Below are 19,820 nucleotides of genomic sequence, written 5' to 3' on the forward strand. Positions count from 1 at the left end.
GCAGAGCAGAAGTGGCGGCAGTTTTCGGGGAGTCGTTAGAGTTGAGGCAGCACGGGCAGAACCGAAGGCGGACAAGGCGGCTGGGTGCCTTAATGACCTAACTGGAATTGTGACTCGGATGGCCTTCACACTTACGCCTTCTTACTTTCTCGATGTTTTTCGGGTTTCAATGGCCGAGAAGCAAAAGCCGTCCTTCTTTGCGCCCCACTCCTTATACGACTGAAACAACACAAGCCCCTTTGTCTCAGCACATTACTCAACGTTGTCCGCGACACACGCTGCTGAAACGGTTGCGCACACTCGCGCGCGACTCGGCTCCCTACGGCCGCGTTAGCTTGACGGCGAAACGGAGCCAATGTAGCGGTTACAGAAATCAAGGGAGAAAACGTCGTTTTCGTTTATGGTCGGTGGAGAGGCGTGTACTGCTCATATAGCACGTTCCCGTGGGACCGGCAATCTGGTCCTTTAGCTGTTGGTTGCCCAACGGTGCTGCTCTATTCTATTTGCGACGCCTCCTCTTAAGCGCTAACATACAGCAGTTTTCCTTGGTGCCGAAACAGAGCTTCAGTATTAGCGAAAGCGATGCAGAAGTTAGCTGACCATATATGAGTGCCTCTTTACGGCAGAAAGCTGCGCTAAAACACTCGGGACGCTTGGTAAAAGCTTGGGATACGGCTTTGTGTTTGTTCTTGTATTTCTCTCAATCGTGTTACGCTTTTTGGGGAGCTTATCGGAAGCTGTCTATAAGCAAGTTCACAATCAGTTTCGTGAGTTCAATTATATGTATGCCTAAAGATACCCTAAACGCTATTTAATGAATCCCTAGAGGTAGGTAAAGAAGTAAATAAGTCCCATAGGACTATACATACATACATACATACATACATACATACATACATACATACATACATACATACATACATACATACATACATACATACATACATACATACATACATACATACATACATACATACATACATACATACATACATACATACATACATACATACATACATACATACATACATACATACAATGACAAGAGTTCATTAGACACTTAGGATGCTTGATGGCTAAAGCGTGTATGGCTTTTTATAGATGATGCTTTTTTTGTCGAGTAAATGCCATAAATACGAAGTGAACGTGTGGCTCACTTTTGTCGAGACACGGTATTTTGTTATGCTGTTAAAGGCGAAGCATTTTTTAAAAAACTTTAACGCCTTTGAGCGTATCTATCTATCTATCTATCTATCTATCTATCTATCTATCTATCTATCTATCTATCTATCTATCTATCTATCTATCTATCTATTTATTTATCTATCTATCTATCTATCTATCTATCTATCTATCTATCTAATCTATCTACACGCCACGCTCATGGCGCGCCCATGGTCGTTTCGCTAGCTTCACACATATCAAATTTGGTATTACGGAACGTGAATGCATGACCAAGGTATATGACTGGTGCAAAGATCATAGTCATGAGATGCGTGCCATGTTAGAACATGACTACGTGCCGCGCTGATAATGCGCTCGAGGCCGTTTCGCTAGCTTCACATATTTCGAATTTGGTATTACGCGACACGAACAGACAAAGGTAAATGACGCGTCAAAACGTGATAATCAGGACATGCCTGTCATGTAACAACATGACTACATTTTACACTAAGAGTGCGCTCGCGGTCGTTTCGCTAGCTTCACATATACCACAACCACATTCGGTATTACGAGACATGTATGTGAGACGAAGGTAAATGATATGTCCTAACATGATAATCATGACATGCGGCGTGCCATGTAACAACTTGATTCCATGCCACACTCAAGATGCCCTCACGGCCGTTTGGCTAGCTTCACATACACCAAATCAGGTATCACGTTACGTGAACACACGATGAAAGTATGTGAGACGTCCAAACATGATAATCGGGACATGCGTGTCCTGTAAAACACGACTACTTGCTACGCTCATAGTGTGCTCGCGGCCGTTTCACTAGCTCCACATATACCAAATGTGGTATCACGTGAAGTGAACAGACGACGAAGGTAAATTACACGTCCAAATATAATAATCCTGACAAGAAAGTCATATACGGCATTATTAACGTCCACCTCGTAACGCCTTGCTGATTTTCGAGTGACATATCCACCATCCTCATGTGCTTCGGATCATCGATTCCCACTGTACGTGGGATCTGCCGATTTCTTCGTGTACAGTTTAGCGATCACTACGTGTCTTTTGCTTAATGAGGAACATAAGACCTTCTTCTTATCAAGCACAAAAATAGCTTCATTGTTCAGTAGCCATGTGAAGTACAGTCGATTCATTTTGCTAATAAGCCTGTGTCCGGGGGCACTTGCCTTTGCTCAAAGTTAGCCATCTTGAATGCATCCGAGTGCGACTTGAATGGGCATTCCCACGAGACCATCTGTGTCTCCTTAATGCATGCAAGAGAGGACGATCCTGGCGAGTTCGTTCGCTATTACTCCCACATGGAGATGTGCTTTTTCTCATTGTACGGTACATGTAGCCCTTCCACCGCTTTATCGAACCATGACATCTCTTCATAGATCGCCCAAACCACACATATTGTTATGCAACTGCTCCGTCTTCGTATCGCGGGATGAGATGCAGGCAAGCCCCAGAATCCTGCATTGAGACTGCACAGAATACGCTTACAGACAGAAAATTTCGAGTACGGCTGAAAGGGCTCCATGGGGGTGGTGTATATTTAATGACCGCCTACCTACAAACCTCTCTAGCTTTTTGCTTGCCTTGAAGATGTGCTGTATGCTTCAAATGTTTGTTTACGCCCTGCATCAGACTCTTCTTGTTCTATGTTTTGTTTTTTCCTGCTTTCAAGTGGCTGTTTTTTTTTTTGGTGCCGTCTCGCAACGCTTTCTCTCTCTCTTTTGTTTTTTTTTTTTTTCCTGCAAAGGGGCTCCAGGCACGGCGCATGTGCGTTGCGGTTAAGCACGAAGCGCGGAGGTACCTCGAGTTCCTCTTATTTGATTAGGAGTCATCGAGTGCGTCTTTGCATCACACAGTTTGCGGAGCATGCTGAAACAAACGCGTTGTCCGTGCGTATACGCACGTGGACAACAGACGTGAGAACCACTGTCTTCGCGCAAATGATTGAAAATTTGTAATACCCAGCATGCAACGCTAGGTTGATGCTTAAGAGGCATGCTTAAACGAAAAAAAGAAGATTGCCTGTGGTTTTTCGTTCAGATTTTGATATGCTGATATTTTGTTCGAGCTTGACGTCAATAAAGCAATTAATAAATCATTATTAAATGCGAAGCATTGCTTATCGAACTTCGGTGCCTTTGAGCGTATCTATCTATCTATCTATCTATCTATCTATCTATCTATCTATCTATCTATCTATCTATATATCTATCTATCTATCTATATATCTATCTATCTATCTGCCTACGATTTGGTAGTCTCGTGATCACTCCGTTAATTTGCGATTCACCAAAATTAGCGTGGGAGGGTAAGATGGTTCGACAAATATGGCTCGCTGGTCACGACATGAATAATGGCGCAATCCCGTCGCATACGTTCTCAAATACTTTTCACCATACAATGGCACATACCCACGGGCGTGTGTGTGCTACAGGTGAGTGACAGTTTATATCTGCCCAGGAACAGCGGGAACACACGTGTAATTTAACGTGTGAGCGTTGAGATAAAGCGGGCATCAGCAATGTTGACCCGATGAATGCAAAGAATAAATGCCAGGGTCCCAGCAGAAATCAAACTGGAGCATTATGAGTCGGAATCAAGGTTTATGTCGCAGAGCCAAGCCAGGTCTCGGAACTACTTTGTAACTAGACACAAATCTCCCTGAAACGTTAATTGTGGTTACACAGCTGGGGGGAGGGTGGCTATCCAGTTTCATAAACATTATGTATTATAGCGTGATCGTGACATTAACGAAGACAGCATATTGCATGTTCAAGATGAAACTTTATTTGACCGAACTTGTGGCCGGTAAACGCAAAGCCAGATTACAGCGATACACAGTGGCACTCCTACCGGTGAACAGAGCGTCGGCCGTCGATCAACTGATCATCGTTGGAATGTGCCTTGTTTTATACTACATCAAGCGACAAAATTTACAGTCTTATCAATGGAGGTCGCGCGATCTTTGGATCAAGCTTGAATGTCCGAGTTTCCCGCGAATTCTTAACGTATTCAAGTACTACGGTCGTGAAGCTTCTCGAAGACTGAAGCGTTATCGGCGCTGAGCATTGCTGACAGTCTTTGTGGGCGTGAACAGGTAAATCGAAACAAACCCGCGTGGGAATATGTACCCTTGGAATACCACTGTCACATTGGATTAACGCAAATTGTAGTTAGGTGCCATCCACTGAAGTTGACTTATGTAGCAGTCCAGGACTACCATCCTCTAGAGTACCAGAGCTGCATATCAGCTTACCACTTCTGGTGTTGCTAATACCCACGTTGCTGTTGGCATCCTTACGCAACTGTAAACAAGGGGTTATAAAACACATACGCGGATGTTTAACGCATGTCTGTGCCTGCATTTGAACATATATTTAGTGCCACTCTCTAATGTATAACTCAATAACAAAAACAGCACAGTCACCTTCCATTCGCAATCTTCGCATAACGCCGATTCCCTAGGTACGTTGGATCTGCCGAATTTTTTGTCTTTGTTTTGTTTATCATCATAAACTCTGTTTCTCGTTCGTTCTTCTACAACCCATTTTTTTTTATTCTGAAGTGTAGGGTACCAAACCGGAGTCTTCCTCTGGTTAACCTTCCTGTATTTCCTTTATCTCTTTCTCGGATTCACCAATTACCATCCTGTGCTTGATAACGAGGAATCATTTATACTTCGTAAAAGACTAGACACCGTACATTGTCTTGATTGTCAACACAACACTTCAATTCTGTTTCATTTCAGTTATGTCTATTCATGTAAGTACCTTTGAACAAAAGATTATCTTGGAGAGATGAACTTACCAAAACAACATACTCCAATACCAATCTTTTGCACTGGTATTTTGCAGATAATATTGAGGGAAACGGTACTGCACGTTTATAAAAGTTGGTCACGTATTAGTACTGCTTTTTTTACCACCTGCGACGTATGAATGAAGAATAATGTGCATTCGTGCGTTCTCACTAACAATGAGGCCGCTTAGCTCATCTGGAAGACGTGCAACGCAAAGCGATCCGCTGTGTATACAATCGTATACTGATTCACCAACAGAACTGCTGATGAAAGCCGAATCACTAACCATGGAAAACAGAGCAAAAGTGGCGACAATAAAGATCCTATTTTAATGTTTGAATGGCGAAATTAGGATTGACGCCACTAAGTTCATCTCATTAAACACCCACAAAGGCCAACATGACGCAAACCCTACCAAACATTAGCTGAATACTCAATCAACAGGAATTGCCTTGAATTTTCTTATCTAATTTTTCTCTGGAAATTAGAAAATAGAATGAATTAGGTAAAACAATAACTAATTGCAAGTAAATAAACAGTTTTGTAACACCATTGCAAAAAGGTGCTGATGACCAAGCAGATGCAGTAGCCATTCTGTTTGTCTTTTTTCTCCTAGACATTATACTTTACTGTGCAGTGTTATCATCCGAAAGTAAGTCAGCCTTTTTTCTTTTTTTCTTTTTTCGTAAACGCGAATGCAAGAGTGTATCGTAATATTGTGCTTATGTACCTAATTGCATTGGCTGCGACTAATGAGTTTTTTTTGCTTATATGTATGCATCTGAAAATGCTGATGATTGTGCGAAGTACTGTAATTTTTCTCTTTTCTTCAAGCTGTTGCGCATTTGTGGACCGTTTTGTTTTTTCTATTAATGTCCATAAAAATTATGTTTTAATACTGCACTTACTGTACCTAAATATGTTGGCCGCGACTGAAGGAGTCTCTTTTTTTTCTCTCTTTCCTGTTTTATATGAACGTATTTGGAAAGGCGCATTATCGTGCGATACACTTACATTTTTTACTGTTGATGATCCTGTGGCTTTCTGTGGACGCTGTTGTATAGTTATTGCAGCAGTTTTAGTGTAGTCTTGTTCTAAATAGTTTTGAGTGTATTATCTAAATTTCATTTTGTTCTCCTTTATTAGGCGACACTCTAACATGTGTTCCTCCTGCAATGATCTCGAATGGGGCAGGCAGTATTGTTGAATAAAAAAAATATGCACACTAAACGACTCGCAGTATTCTAATGCGCTAATGGATTCGTATAGCTTCAGCGTCCCGGAGCAGCTGAAAGCTCGTCGTTGTGGGAAAAATGTGCGTCCATATTGGAAGCCATTCTTATTCGTTAACATGGCAAATTTGTTCTATGTGTAATGTTCGCGAACAGTCATGACATGCACGACTTCATCCCGCATGGCTCTCACAGCCACGAAATTACGCCGAATAACGTCTAATTCAGCACGTGTCGGAAAGAATGGTGCTCGAGGTGCTTACCATCGGCACAACAGCTACCGCTCGCTGTTCTCACTATTCTTCACAGCGTAGCGCATCGCTAATGACAGACTGTTTCGTCCAGCCAGCTAAAGCGATTTCTCCGTTTTTTTTCATGCATGAATGAGGAGACCGGAACAAAGACGCACAACTATCCGCTGTATTTTCTAGGCACAACCATTTGGACGAGACGTAATGGTGTTGATTTGGTGGCGGCTTCCTACGGAAAAGCCCCATATCGGGTTCTACCGTTGCTTCTCTGTCAGGGTCCACGGTGATAGTAAGTCGCACCTTAAGCTCTCGGATCGTTGGTTGGTTCGTCCTGACTCGCGTTAATGGAAGCATGCGTTTCGGTCATTGTGCAGTACATTTGCCGAACAGCCGCCGTTGTTTAACCAGGACAGCCGTGGCTTAATAGCGTTCCTCAGGAGCCTCGGGGGCACAACTCCCACTTTTTAACACAATGTCGAAAGCGTACGTTTCGCGTCATCTTTGCAGAGCCTAATTTGCTCGTGCTTTTTTAACTTCCTTATTCGTTACCTTGTATGCCTAAATTTCGAGGTTCCTTCATTTCCTGCACTTTTGCGCCGTATTGCCGCTCTATAACCAGATTACCGGGTCGTTACGTTAGTGCAGGCACCCCCCTCCGCGTATAGCCAAACTTACTTGCACATTGTATTATTTTAGTTTTCGCGTTTGTTTTCATCGAACATGAGTGTATACTAATCACAAAGACTGGCACCATAAACCTCTGCAGGAAGTTTGTTGCTACCAGTTTCATGAATACAGTCAGCGCAAAAACACCTAGATGCATGTCGAGTAACAAAAGTAGCATGACATAACACTTATATTTATACGAATGCAGGCAAACGCAGTTTATAATGGTCAAATCCAACTATATCGAACGTATCGATGGAGGCGAAATTGCTGTAGGCCCGTGTGCTCAGATTTGGGTGCACGTTAAAGAACCCCAGGTGGTAGACAAATTCCGGAGCCCTCCACTATACGGCGTCTCTCATATTCATATGGTGGTTTTTGGACGCTAAACCCCCCATATCAATCAGATCAACTATATCGAACGCGGGTAAATTGAACTATTTCTGAATGCGGCTATGCCGTAACATCAATGTACTGGAAAATGTCTTAGAACAAAAACAGCCTGAACACTGCATATCGAACACCAGGCAGCCGGAGTCCGCCGAGGTAGTGCAGTGGTTGCGGCTCTCGGCATGCTGACTCGAAGGTCGAGGATTCGATCCCCGTTGCGGTGATTGCAACTCCGTGGAGGCGAAATGGTGGCTGCATTTCGATTGATGTGATGAAGGCCTGCGTAATGTGCGTTAAACAACGCCATATGTTAGATGTTTCCGAAGCCCGACCACTACGACGCGTCTCATAATCATGTTGCGGTTTTGGCATAATGTGAAAGGAAGTTGGAAACGCCCCAGAAGGTTGGCTCTGTCACAGAAGAAGTGGCCGCTTCCTAACGAAAGCGTACTTTCTCGCGTGCACTTGGGAGAGCAGGTGGTGTCATTAGAAGGGCCCCGTGTGCAACTATGCATGTAGCCAACACATGCTTCCTGCCGTGATTCCTGGTTGTCGCACTGGTCGGCGCGTTGTGCGTGGTTGCCGATCGCTTCTCTTTAATCATCCGCTCCCTTTGTTAGTGAGATGGAAGAAGCTGCTGTTTTCCACAATGCTGGGGATAACCTTTTACAAAGACAAACGTACAGAAAAAAAAAGAAATCTTCTTTGTCGCCGCTGCGTACAGTAACCATGCATTGCAAGAAGCATGCTGAGTAAAGTATTACAATAGGATGGAAAGGTGAGCTAGTTGGTAATTCATGATAGTTCAGGGAACTGGGAGCACGGGGGTAAACACAGACACAAAGCAAAGAGGAGGCACTTGTGCTGTGTGCCTCCTCTTTGTGTCCGTGTTCATCCCCGCGCTCCCAGTTCGCTGAACCATCATGAGTAAAGTATTAGTTTATTATTGCGATCAACACGCACTATCGAGGTTGCCAGTGCCCGAGAAGTTGGCACAGCTCCGTAGGAAAGTGTGTGAGAGACGCTTTTTAAAGATGATACCATACTATTTCGCGCAAAACTGACTGCCCTGAATATATTACTTTCTTCACGTCCAACACTAAACGTCACAAAAAAAAGAAAGACGACGATGACGACGACAACAACAACAACAACAACAACAACAACAACGACGACGACGACGACAACAATAACAACAACAACAACAACAACAACAACAACAACAACAACAACAACAACAACAACAACAACATTGTCTCTGTGGATTGCCGTGAAGCCATCTTCTATGCATTAGTGTAAAATATTGCAGTGAAGCTTATGTGTCCACTAAAATTGACTGCGAAAATACCGCGAATTCTTTAAAAGTGTTGTACTAATCGTAAGATATATCGAACTCACTGCTGTTCTTTTTTTATCTGTACACGCGGACATGGCTGTATGCAAAAATGAAGTAGCGTGCATGCCAGCACAAGCAGAGCGAGACAGTCTCTTCATTTTAACGTTAGGGCCAGACATTGTCTTTCTTCTTGTTCTCCGCTTCACTCTGCATGTACCCGCGCTTTCGGGCGTCCCATTTTCGTGCCGCATATTCTCCCCAAATTTCTCGGTTTACTTAGTCGTTCATGGTTGCATAATTAGCTTTTCTTTGTTTTCGCAGAGACCCCGTGGGCTAAGCCGCCGCGGACACTGCGGCTGGACGGCGCCGAGCCAGTGCGCATCCTCAAATCGGTGCCACCGCAGCAGCAGCAACTGGGCTACGACGGTTCGCCGGACTACTGGCCCTTCGCAGGACACACGGCGCCGTCTTTCGACCCCGCAACGCCGCGTAACGTCACCACCCAGCTGGGACAGACCGTGTACCTCAGCTGCATGGTCAACAACCTGGGCGACAAGACGGTGAGTCTTAACGGGAAAGCTTGAAGGCCGGCCAACACGTAAGCGTTGCAACGTGGCAGCGCGCGGCTTTTGCCGCGGCGCCGTGCCTTACTCCATATATGGAGAGACCGGGTGATTGGCTAGACCAAGCTGCGAGCCCTGTCTCTCCTTACAAAGATTGCGTGGCACTGAACACGCGCTGACGTTAACTTACGTTACGTGAACTAACCACGCGCTGACCCGCTCAACGCGTACGTGCGGTCGGGCGTTTAGGTGCGTCATCAAACATGCAAGTTGACCGTGGGCGTCCCCCGTTGGCGGTTTCGACGCTACTGATGCAAAAAATAATCACGTCATCACGTCTATATATGAAATCGTCCCAACGTCGCAGATTGACAATTTTTCGATGCTGTTGTGACATCATTATGATGAGATTATGACGTCACTGGGACGTCATCGCGTGACATTGTCTCTTGGTCGAAGGTGGACTGATCACGGAGGCTATGCAAAACCAGCGCAATACCTCTTATCTTGGAGGCAGGGCGAAACCACGCTTGGTTCAGAAACATTTCAAGCATGCATGGGGGCGAAGATCGTTGCATGGACTGATAAGAAAAAGAAAGTGGTGACTTTGAACTTCTAGTTGTCATAGGAGAAAGCATAAGAGACGCTGTCAGTATTTTCTTTACCGCATGAAATTAGAATGCATTGCAGAGGAATTTCGCTTAGGCGCACTCACTCTCGTGGTTGGCATCGTCATGACCAGTTGCACGCAATTTCTGACGAGCATCCACGAATACAGTCGAACGTATGCGCCGCTGCCATTTGTTTAGATGATCGATGGTGGCTGTGCACTTGGAAGCACGAGGACAAACCCTTGCAAGGGCACACACAAGGACGCCGCTCTGCAAATATATCGATTTATTGCTTGAAAATGCATATATATGTGGTATTGAATGCATGTGCTGAACGACCAAACTCCACTCTGTACACATCAGTCAACTTTGTGGAGAATAGCGAGTTTTTTGCACTAGATGTGTTCGCACAAGGAAATAGTTTATGTTTGTGTCGCACCCATAATGTGATTTGTTTCAGTTTTAAGGGGGGGGGGTAAAAATGGGAATTTTCGTGCCGAGAGAAGGAAGGAAACAATAGGGAGAAGGCATTCCGGTTAACCAGACGCATGTCGGGTTAACAGGCACCATGCTGGGGAAATGAGAAAGGAGTTAAGACACACAGAGAGATAAAGAGGGAAGAAGAAAGTATAGAAGTGATCTATAAACGCACTGACGCGTATGTGGCAGTCTGTACGCACAACTTTTATGTTTTGCTTGTGTTGCCGGGCTGATTGTTGTATATCTTTTTTTTTCAAAATTCAGCCCAACAACTGTCTATTTGGCTCATAGTCAACAATATTGCCAATTTGGCAAAGCTATCAAAACTGTTTGCTGTATTTTGTTTTTGAAAACTCACGCAGACAAGCGTCTTTTATGCAGGTAACGTGGATCAGGCGCAAAGACCTGCACGTGCTGACGGTGGGTCTGGACACGTATGTCCAGGACCCGCGATTCCAGGCCATTCATCTAGAACGCTCCAACGACTGGGCGCTGCAGATACGCTACGCTCAGCTAAATGACCAGGAACTCTACGAGTGCCAGGTGAGATGGTGTACCTTTACGGATTACGTATCGCGTGACAATGTACGTAACAAAAAGAAAACGGAGGTCTTCCTCTCTACGTTTGCCGTATTGGGTGAAGGTCATATAGAATGTTTTATTCTACAAAACTGTCACTTGCTCAGCCTAATGAAATATTGCAGCAGATGGCCTACGTGAAAGTATTTTGTGTAAGTGATTCTTAAAGGAGAGAAAAGAAGAGAAAAGTGAGCCAGTGATTGCCTTCATCATGGTGCGACACTTCAACAGTGACTCACGAGGGATGGGGGTAAGGGGGACTAAAAGGGATAGGCAGGAATAAAATGGATAGGAATAAAGATAGGGGCAGGGACAGAAAGACCCACATACAGAAATAAGGAGAACATAGGAAAGATGGACACGGTCGCAAGAGTCTGAGAACTGGGCACCACTCAGCGAGAGCCCTTGTTGGCGCCAGGTGATGGCGTAGGGCGAGCCATTCGGCCAGAGCTGCACTGTCGTCGGAGATCGCGAGGGCACAACCGGTCGGCACGAAATACAGCGAGCGAGAGACGTGAAAGTCGCATGTGCTTCTAGTCACTGCAGTGCACGCATTCGCGTGTCTCTTGTATGACAAGCGGTGACTGGACCAATGATCGTGCTCAGAGAAAACAGACTTTTGTGTTTACTAACACCTCCGTTTAGGGACGGTATGGTAAGTGTTTGTTTGCGTAGGAGCTGGCTGCGCTGACACTGGTGTTTGCCTTCTAAATTGCTTTTGTAACTGTTGCACGACTGGATATGCTTACTTGAATGTTTCGTAGCATTACATCCTGCATGGCATTATAACAGCTAGTGCCCTGATGGGCATGCCGTTCAGGCTACCAATGGTGTACTGCGTTTTTCTTGACCTTTCACCAATACTCTTAAGAACACATATCACCAGTTTCTTAAAACAAGCTTCGCTGCAAGCATATGCTTTCGTTTTTGCTGAGTGATTAACTCTACTGCTCAGATCTGTGTTAATAAACAGTACCGTCTGCTCAGTACTGTCTAATACCAACAATAATGACTCTCTAATGCCATGAAAACGCACATTTAGATAACGTATTGAATTTTGAATATAGGCATGGGGGACAAAAATGAATGAGCACTTCAGAATGTGTATATACTTCACATTATCCTATACATACGTGGGCGTAGTAAAGTTATTGATGAAGATTTCAAGCAGTTAAAACATTGCTTCAGATACTCTAAGTTTTATTGAGACAGCGATATTAAGGTGGCCCAGAATTTTTTTGCTCAAATGCACAAGGCCATTCAACAGATAAGGGTGTAAGTAGCCATGCATTAAGTAGAATTTTTGCATATTTCACAGTATATGATCGCAAAAGCGATCATATACCGCGGCTATATGTTTATGCATATAAAAAACTAGCAATAATAACTGTTTTAGTCAGGTGGGACTTATTATGGTAGGTATGTTTACCTAATAACATCATTCAGCTTACCATTCACGCTGCGTGCTTTAATGTAAGCTAGGCTTTGTAGAATACACTTAGACTCTCCTCGCGAACTCTTGATGTACACCTGCACTACCGCGAGCTCATAAGGCAAGACATCTGTCTCATCTTCGCTGCCCTGCCCACATGGGCGTTATACCTGCTTCAGTCACGTGTTTGGAAGGCATGTGGATATGAGTACTGACTTTCACTTTGTCGTCGTCGTTGTTGTTAACCTTAATGTCGATGTTGTTGTCCTTGATGTCGTCGTTGTTGTCCTTGATGTCGTCGTTGTTGTCCTTGATGCCGTCGTCGTTGTCGTCGTTGTTGTTGTTGCTGTTGTCGTTGTTGTTGTTGTTGTTTCTTTTTAAGGGACGATGACCTTGACTACCCACGGCCTACCTTCGTTTGCATACGCAAAGTTTGCCCCAGCATGGGCGGTGTAAAATATTTACGTGGGATAAGATAGTTTGATTAAGCAACCCGCAGGGCGCGGGTTCGAATCCCAGCTGCGGCGGCTGCATTTCCGATGGAGGCGTAAATGTTGCTCAGATTTGGGTGTACGTTAAAGAACCCCAGGTGGTCTAAATTTCCGGAGCCCTCCACTACGGCGTCTCTCATAATCATATAGTGGTTTTGGGACGTTAAACCCCACATATCAATCAAATCAATTAGTTTGATTAAGCAGTTCATCAAAGTGAAAAGTAAGAAAGTGTGTTTAAGGCTCCATGGCACAGCTTGGCAGTGGCCGAGTCAGAAACGATTATGTTAACACATTCATCGAGGGCCACGAGCTCGACCCCACAACCTTTCCCGGCATCAACATACGCTGGTGAGCTCGGATCCAAAGATGAGCCTTTTCGTGCGCCTGCGAGTGCTTGTGGCTCGCGCCGAGATCGTGGGAGCCAGCTCGGGCCAGCTGTTCCTGAAGACGGGTTCCACCATCAACTTGACGTGCGAGATCAGCCAGAGTCCCGAGCCGCCCGTGTTCGTGTTCTGGTACCACAACGATCGCATGATCAACTACGACGAGGCGGCCAAGAGCCACATCCTGGTGCGCAAGGCCGGCCGGAACGCCGCCGTGTCACGCCTGCTGGTGCACGACGCAGTGCCCTCGGACTCCGGCAACTACACCTGCGGGCCGTCGAACGCAGACGCGACGAGCGTCGCCGTATTCGTGCTCAATGGTAATCACCCCATTGCTCATCGGAGACGGCTGCCTAGTTTGACAGTCAGGCGGGTAGCGCACAGCTACTATTTTGTACTTATGAGGTAGGTGACTGCTCCACGAAGGCATCATCAATACGCGCTCTGCTACCTAGTGTATTAACAAGAACGGAGGTGGAGCAGAATGCTTTCAGACTTGCAGACATGTTAACCTACGTAAAATTAAACTTGTTTATGTCTTCTCACGTGTTATATATACATGGCGTTTTTTTTTGTTTTTTGAAATACTGAACTCGTCAACTGTTGAAATGCAGCTATATTAGGTTTCGTTTTAAAACTTTTTCATGAGTACATAAAGGCGCTGCGTATACGAAAGTCAGGAGCTACAGACCGACCGCGTGCAATTCAGATAATGTTGTTGTATATTGGTAAAAGCAGACCGCCTAGCGATTCTCAGCTCTGTTTACTGTAACTACCTTCAACGAAACCTGCTTGGGACTTCAAGAATCACGTCGTACTTTTTTATCCTTCTTTTAGGTGAGAAGCCTGCCGCCATTCAACACGACTCCACGCCCCCTTCCACAGCCCGACCGTCGGTGTGCGTCTCGGATGTGGTGGTGCTGCTAGCGGTATTGGTGGCCTTGAGGACTGTGCGCGCCCACAGGTGATGAAAGTGGACGTCGCCTCCTCCCGCACGTCGACACGCCACACAGATCACCCAACGACGACACTCCTGCACCTTCGCCGCGCGGAACGATGCTAGCCAGCCGTGAATCGTCGCGACGCGCGTCACCCATTGTATAACACGACATGACCACGGTTTATTTCGTCGCCTACGCCCACACGGCAAGTGGGCTCGTGAATGTGCATCCACCGTGCTTGTAAAGCAAAAGGACTGCGCACTGCTTAAGCGCTCCCCGTGTGTGTGATGTGCGCGTGCATTCGGCCGTGTACCGCTGTTGGAGTGCGACCGTCAGTCTTTCTTCGCCCTGTTTGCTTACGCTCTGTCCTCGATGCTAAGGTACTTGTAACCGACGGATGACGTGGTAGCATGATCGCAGTGCCACCCCGTGAGGTGCGAGGGACGAAAACCCGGTGACTGCAGAGAAGACGCTGACGGAGAGATGTGACAGGGCCTCTCGGACGATCCCAGTTTGTCCTGCAGCGTTAAGAGACGCGAACCTCCACACACGCCCCCCCCCCCCCCCCCACACACACAGTCCCTTTTCCGGCATTACCTGTATCTCCAACAAAACGCTCCCATGGCTTCCTTTTCTGCCACTTAAGCACTTGTTACTCAGCGACACACCGCATTTAAAGGTTGCGGGAACAACAACAACCAGAAACACGCCAGTGAAACACAAATGTCTGATTTTCAAAACTGAAAGGAGGTGAGCGCAGAATATTCCGTGGTTATGCTTTTTTTGTGTGTATGTGTGGGGGTGAAGTTTATGCTGCCCTTGCCCTGCTTGCTGACGCAGAAAGACCTGAGTCCATAAAGTGCGGAGTATGCAGCACAATGCTTGAAGACAACGGAGGAGCTTACATAATGATAGATATATATGACAATATCTCACTCATGATAGAAGCAATAGAGTTAAAAAAGAAGAGACTCAGTCCAAGCATTTTTAACCTTCTAACACGGCAATGCTTGTCAAATACACATTGGTGAGTAAAATATATATGTATGTAAAGAAAGCCGCTGAAGTCGATGTATGAAGTCGCTGTATGCATGAAAAAAAGATTATTAGTAGGACCACTTCATCTGTCAAATTCAAGGTATTTTCACTTACGAGAAAAAATAGCAAGACTGTTATTTTACGCATGTCAATGAAAGGACATCAAAAGAGACAATTGAGCGACATGGTGCACTTCCATTCTAAACGAATAATAGCGCGACAAAGACAGGGACGGGAAACAACGCTGTAGTTTGTCTTTTCTTTCCCATCCCTGTTTTCGTCGCACTATTATTCGCTTAAAATAAAAGGACAGGCCGAGCGATATTGAATAACGCTTGTGGCATCAAATGACGACGCGTGCACGAGCTATTAACATTTGCCTGATTCGAATCAAGAATCTATAACGATACGTGTAGTAACAATAAAACAGACTGGTAATGATATGAGGTAAGATGGTAGAACATGTGTGCTAACGATAACAGCTAATTCTAAGATGCGAATTTGCATGGTGAAACGCGGCACTCATTCATGTGACATGGTTATTGTAAGCATCGTCTGGTCATGGTCGCACAAATATGTATCACATGTCACACTACTGATCATGTTTTGAATGCTTGCTTCAATAAGAAACGTGCCTGCCATGGATGAATGTCCCAGACATTATCATTGTGGCTATGTGAAGATGCACAAAAAATATGATAAAAGCTAAATGCCTCAGAAAAAAAGATTTCCGATATGTCGAACCATCATTACGTGTGCTCTCACTTTAATGCCAGAACGTGCAGCTTTGTGAGCATGCTGTCTTATTAACATGAAACTATTGTCACAAAGTTTATAAAATACTTATATGTTGCACTAACTTGTTTGCAACCTATGTGGTGTTTTACGTCTCCAAATTTTGCAGTAATTTTGATGCGTACTTGTTATGCAAATGATTATGTGTGACTTTTTAATGATATTTTTGTGTTGTGGAAAACTATTTCTTGTTTTATACACAATTCTTTAATGCAAGAATGTCGGAACAAGGCAATATAGCTTTTTTGTCTGCTCAATAATAATACACAGGTACACAACTTAAGGTATAAATTGGTAAGGCAAATTAAAGTCTCGCCTGTTGACTGCGTCACTTTTCTGGAAACTGCATTAAATGTTCGGGCCTTACGGAACAAATATACGGTAGAAAAACAAGCAGTTCTTTGTTAGGAAAATGTGAGCGAACAGCGAGAATACTGCCGGACTCCAGTACGAGGGTTTAAAACAGTGGACATGACTCAGTCGCAGATGTATGCTCGTGCTTGAAATTAGGCATCTTGTATTCTCTGAGCATGCGAGTATTTACTCCATATAGTTAATGTTGCGTTTTCTTTCGTATTGCTTTACTGGTCAACGTTTTTGCCACAGAACTTGGAACAAGTGTCCATAGTGCATACTGGCGGCGCTCGTTTGATTTGCTAAGTGCGAGCCTTTATTTTATCTATAATTTTTGTCAACATGGCAAAAGACAATTTCTGGCTTCGAGGCTGAAGGTGTGTGAAATGCCGATTTGCTGAAAAAAAAAAGAAAAGAAGTTGACGTTCACGCTTGTTCCTGCCAATGTCTTACGTGTCACATTCGGGATCAGGGCTAGCCAGCGAGGAATTATCGCGGCGCAATTGTGCGGGCTTGTCGACAGATTTTCTCAAGTATCACCGAAGACAATACGTCGACAGGATAGCATCACCAATCTCGATACGATCAGATTCACAGATGCGCGACTTTTCTGGAAATTTCTTATTACGTATAGGCTGCGTGCACTAGTGAATGGGAAAAATCACATGGCGTTTCAGTGACGCGTGGCTTCCAGGCGGCTCCCTTAAATGTTTCGTCACTCTAAGGTGAATTTCAAATCGCTCCATGCGCGTGCTAGTCGGTATCAGTTAATAGTAGAGACATGGCAGCGCGAACGAACGTGGCAAAGAAAAAGTACGACACAAGCAAGCGCTTACTTGGGCCGTACTCTTTCTGTGTCCCATTTGTTAGCGCTGCCACATTTCTATGTTCGAAGGTCGCAGGATCGAAACCCGACAGCAACGGCCGCATTTCGATGGGGGCGGAACTCCAGAGGCCAACGTGCTTGCATTTAGGCACACGTTAAAGGTCCCTGAAAGGTTAAAGTTTCAGGAGTACTCCTGTACGTCGTCTCATCTACAGTCTCTCATGGCGTCAGCTTCTACGGCATCTCCTGCTGGTTTTCGGATGTAAAATTGCAACTCATTTCATTAACTGCTTGGCTTTCGCTGCAGTCTATATACGTGGTTCTTTATGCAGCGGTTTGTTGGTTCTCAGAATTTTCCCCTGCATTCTTACATCTCACGTAACTATTTGTTTAGGCAAAATGTGTCGCGACAAAAGTTACATGGTGCTATGCACATTTGAACTGAGCAAGGGAAATAGCTTGTGAAAATCTTGTAAAGGAAATTGCACAAAGGTTAAGAATGCCCTGCGTACCTCCTAATTTATTAAGTGACTCAATATTTTTCTGGCAGGAGTTTAAAAAACTTTCACCATAACGATACAGAAGCTTCTACAGTGAGGTAGCTGTGATTACTATGCATTTCCCTGCAGAAATTTTGACCTAAATATTGGCCGTTCATTGCGAAAGCCTGCATACTGCCTTTGTGGTCTGTGACCTAAATGCTTGTATTTACATACTGAGCAAGGCGTTAAAATACGCTTGCGATAACTTCTTGTTAAGGGAATTGGTGCTTCTTAATATTATAACTGCCTTCAGCGTTAAAAGCACACACCACAGGATAAGGCAATGTTACAGAGGGCTCTTTCCTATCGCCTAAATATGATATAATATAAGACCAAACTGCATCTTTCTTTCTAAGTTCTTGCCTGTTTCCTATATCTTGAAATTGCGTTGCTAAGATACCGGAAGTGAAAAAGAACCTCTAGAGAGAAAAGGGATATTATAATAAAGCGATGCGGTAGTTTGCCTGGTTTTGTACGCTTAAAAATCTCATTTTTCGCATAGGATTACTTCTCAAAAAAAAAAAAAAAACCTCAGATACGAAATTACGTGAAGAAGTGTACTTGAAAAAAAAAAGGAGAGCCTAGAGATTATGCGTGATGCTCTGGAACTGAGCGGGGCTTGTTCTGAAAAGAGTATGATTGGGTTCGATCGGGATGATAGAAACTTGCACAACCTGCTTTCATGAAAAGATTGTCGCAATATGGTTTAACGTTTACGTTCTTAAGCAGAGAAACTGCGAACTCTTCAGATATCTATAAACCAATCTACCGGATGTTAAAACAATGTTATGTGTTCGCAATGGTTCCCACTAGCCTGGAGAGTGTGCGAGCGTAACACAAGACACAGGCGGCTTTTCACTTTTTTAGTGGCCACAACATTTTGATTGCCCCCTTCCCCAGCTGAACTCGCAGAATTTTAGTGGGTACTACTTGTAAGCATGCATTGTATACGTAATATAACTTAAAGAAAGGTCAAACGCATTACAAGGCAGTGTCATTGTCTGAGGAAGGAACTGGAGGGAAAAGAAAGGCAGGCATTTAACCGGCAAACGTCTTAGACGACGAAAGTTCATATGCGCCTAAGTTGGCGGTGAAGAAATCCGAACGTTACACTGTCAGCATTCGACAAAGACGTGACGCGCATTACGTGTAACTTTAAACAAGTTTTTTTTTGCATACCTGGTATTATGCGCATTTACGCAAAAGCTTATGTACGGTCCTTCACTTACACACAACATAGTTGCATTATATGTTGCAGCACTACGTGAACGTAGTCAAGCATGCGTCTTATCTACTTATAAATCCACAAATGGCATCCCTTCCGTTTACGAGATTCAAAAACGAAAACAAGAAACAGAAAATAAAACGTGTATTGTGCAGGGAAACGCTGTCTTTAACGGATGACGGATAGAGCACGCCGAGACAAATTCCTATGTGTATCGTAGCTCCTGCCCGTCCGGCTCGGCTGGCAGCGTTTGTATATTGTGCTGTCGAAACCACCGGAGCACGTGCGTAAGAAGCTTGCCCTGTGAGTGATTATGACGGAGCACAAAAAAAAGAATATAAGAGGAAACACAGAGAACCTAAAGGAGTAACTGGTTCGATCGTATAAGATAGGTAAGCAATGTAACGAATCAGAAAAGGAGCAGTGACTATAACACCAACGTGATAGCTGTTTCATAATGTTTTGCGTCTTAGTGTCTGCTCACTGTATTAAGAATCGCGCAACGACTTGGAAACGCTGTATTGGTACAAGATAACATTACCGAGGGTATCGTTTTTTTTCTCATTTCATAACTCGTAATTGCTATTTCCATGAATATCCTGACAGGAGAGTTCTGGCCTACATACGAGTGAAACAAGATAAATTGTTGGAGCTTCCCTTTTATCATTTTCACGTTGTGACTAAT

General features: G+C 44.4%; 1 protein-coding gene across 1 annotated transcript in view; it reads left to right on the top strand.

Annotated features, from left to right (window-relative positions):
- LOC142788281 (uncharacterized) overlaps nucleotides 1-14,506 on the top strand; it is a 75,152-nt gene extending 60,646 nt beyond the window's left edge. The window contains exons 4-7 of the mRNA XM_075884882.1: nucleotides 9,194-9,432; nucleotides 10,908-11,077; nucleotides 13,385-13,734; nucleotides 14,252-14,506. Of these exons, the coding sequence (XP_075740997.1) occupies nucleotides 9,194-9,432; nucleotides 10,908-11,077; nucleotides 13,385-13,734; nucleotides 14,252-14,382 (890 nt within the window). The 3' untranslated portion in view covers nucleotides 14,383-14,506. The remainder of the gene's footprint in view (nucleotides 1-9,193; nucleotides 9,433-10,907; nucleotides 11,078-13,384; nucleotides 13,735-14,251) is intronic.
- The last annotated feature ends 5,314 nt before the right edge of the window (nucleotides 14,507-19,820 follow it).

The sequence above is a fragment of the Rhipicephalus microplus genome, unplaced genomic scaffold (assembly GCF_043290135.1).
Source record: "Rhipicephalus microplus isolate Deutch F79 unplaced genomic scaffold, USDA_Rmic scaffold_52, whole genome shotgun sequence".
Taxonomy (NCBI): Eukaryota; Metazoa; Arthropoda; class Arachnida; order Ixodida; family Ixodidae; genus Rhipicephalus; species Rhipicephalus microplus.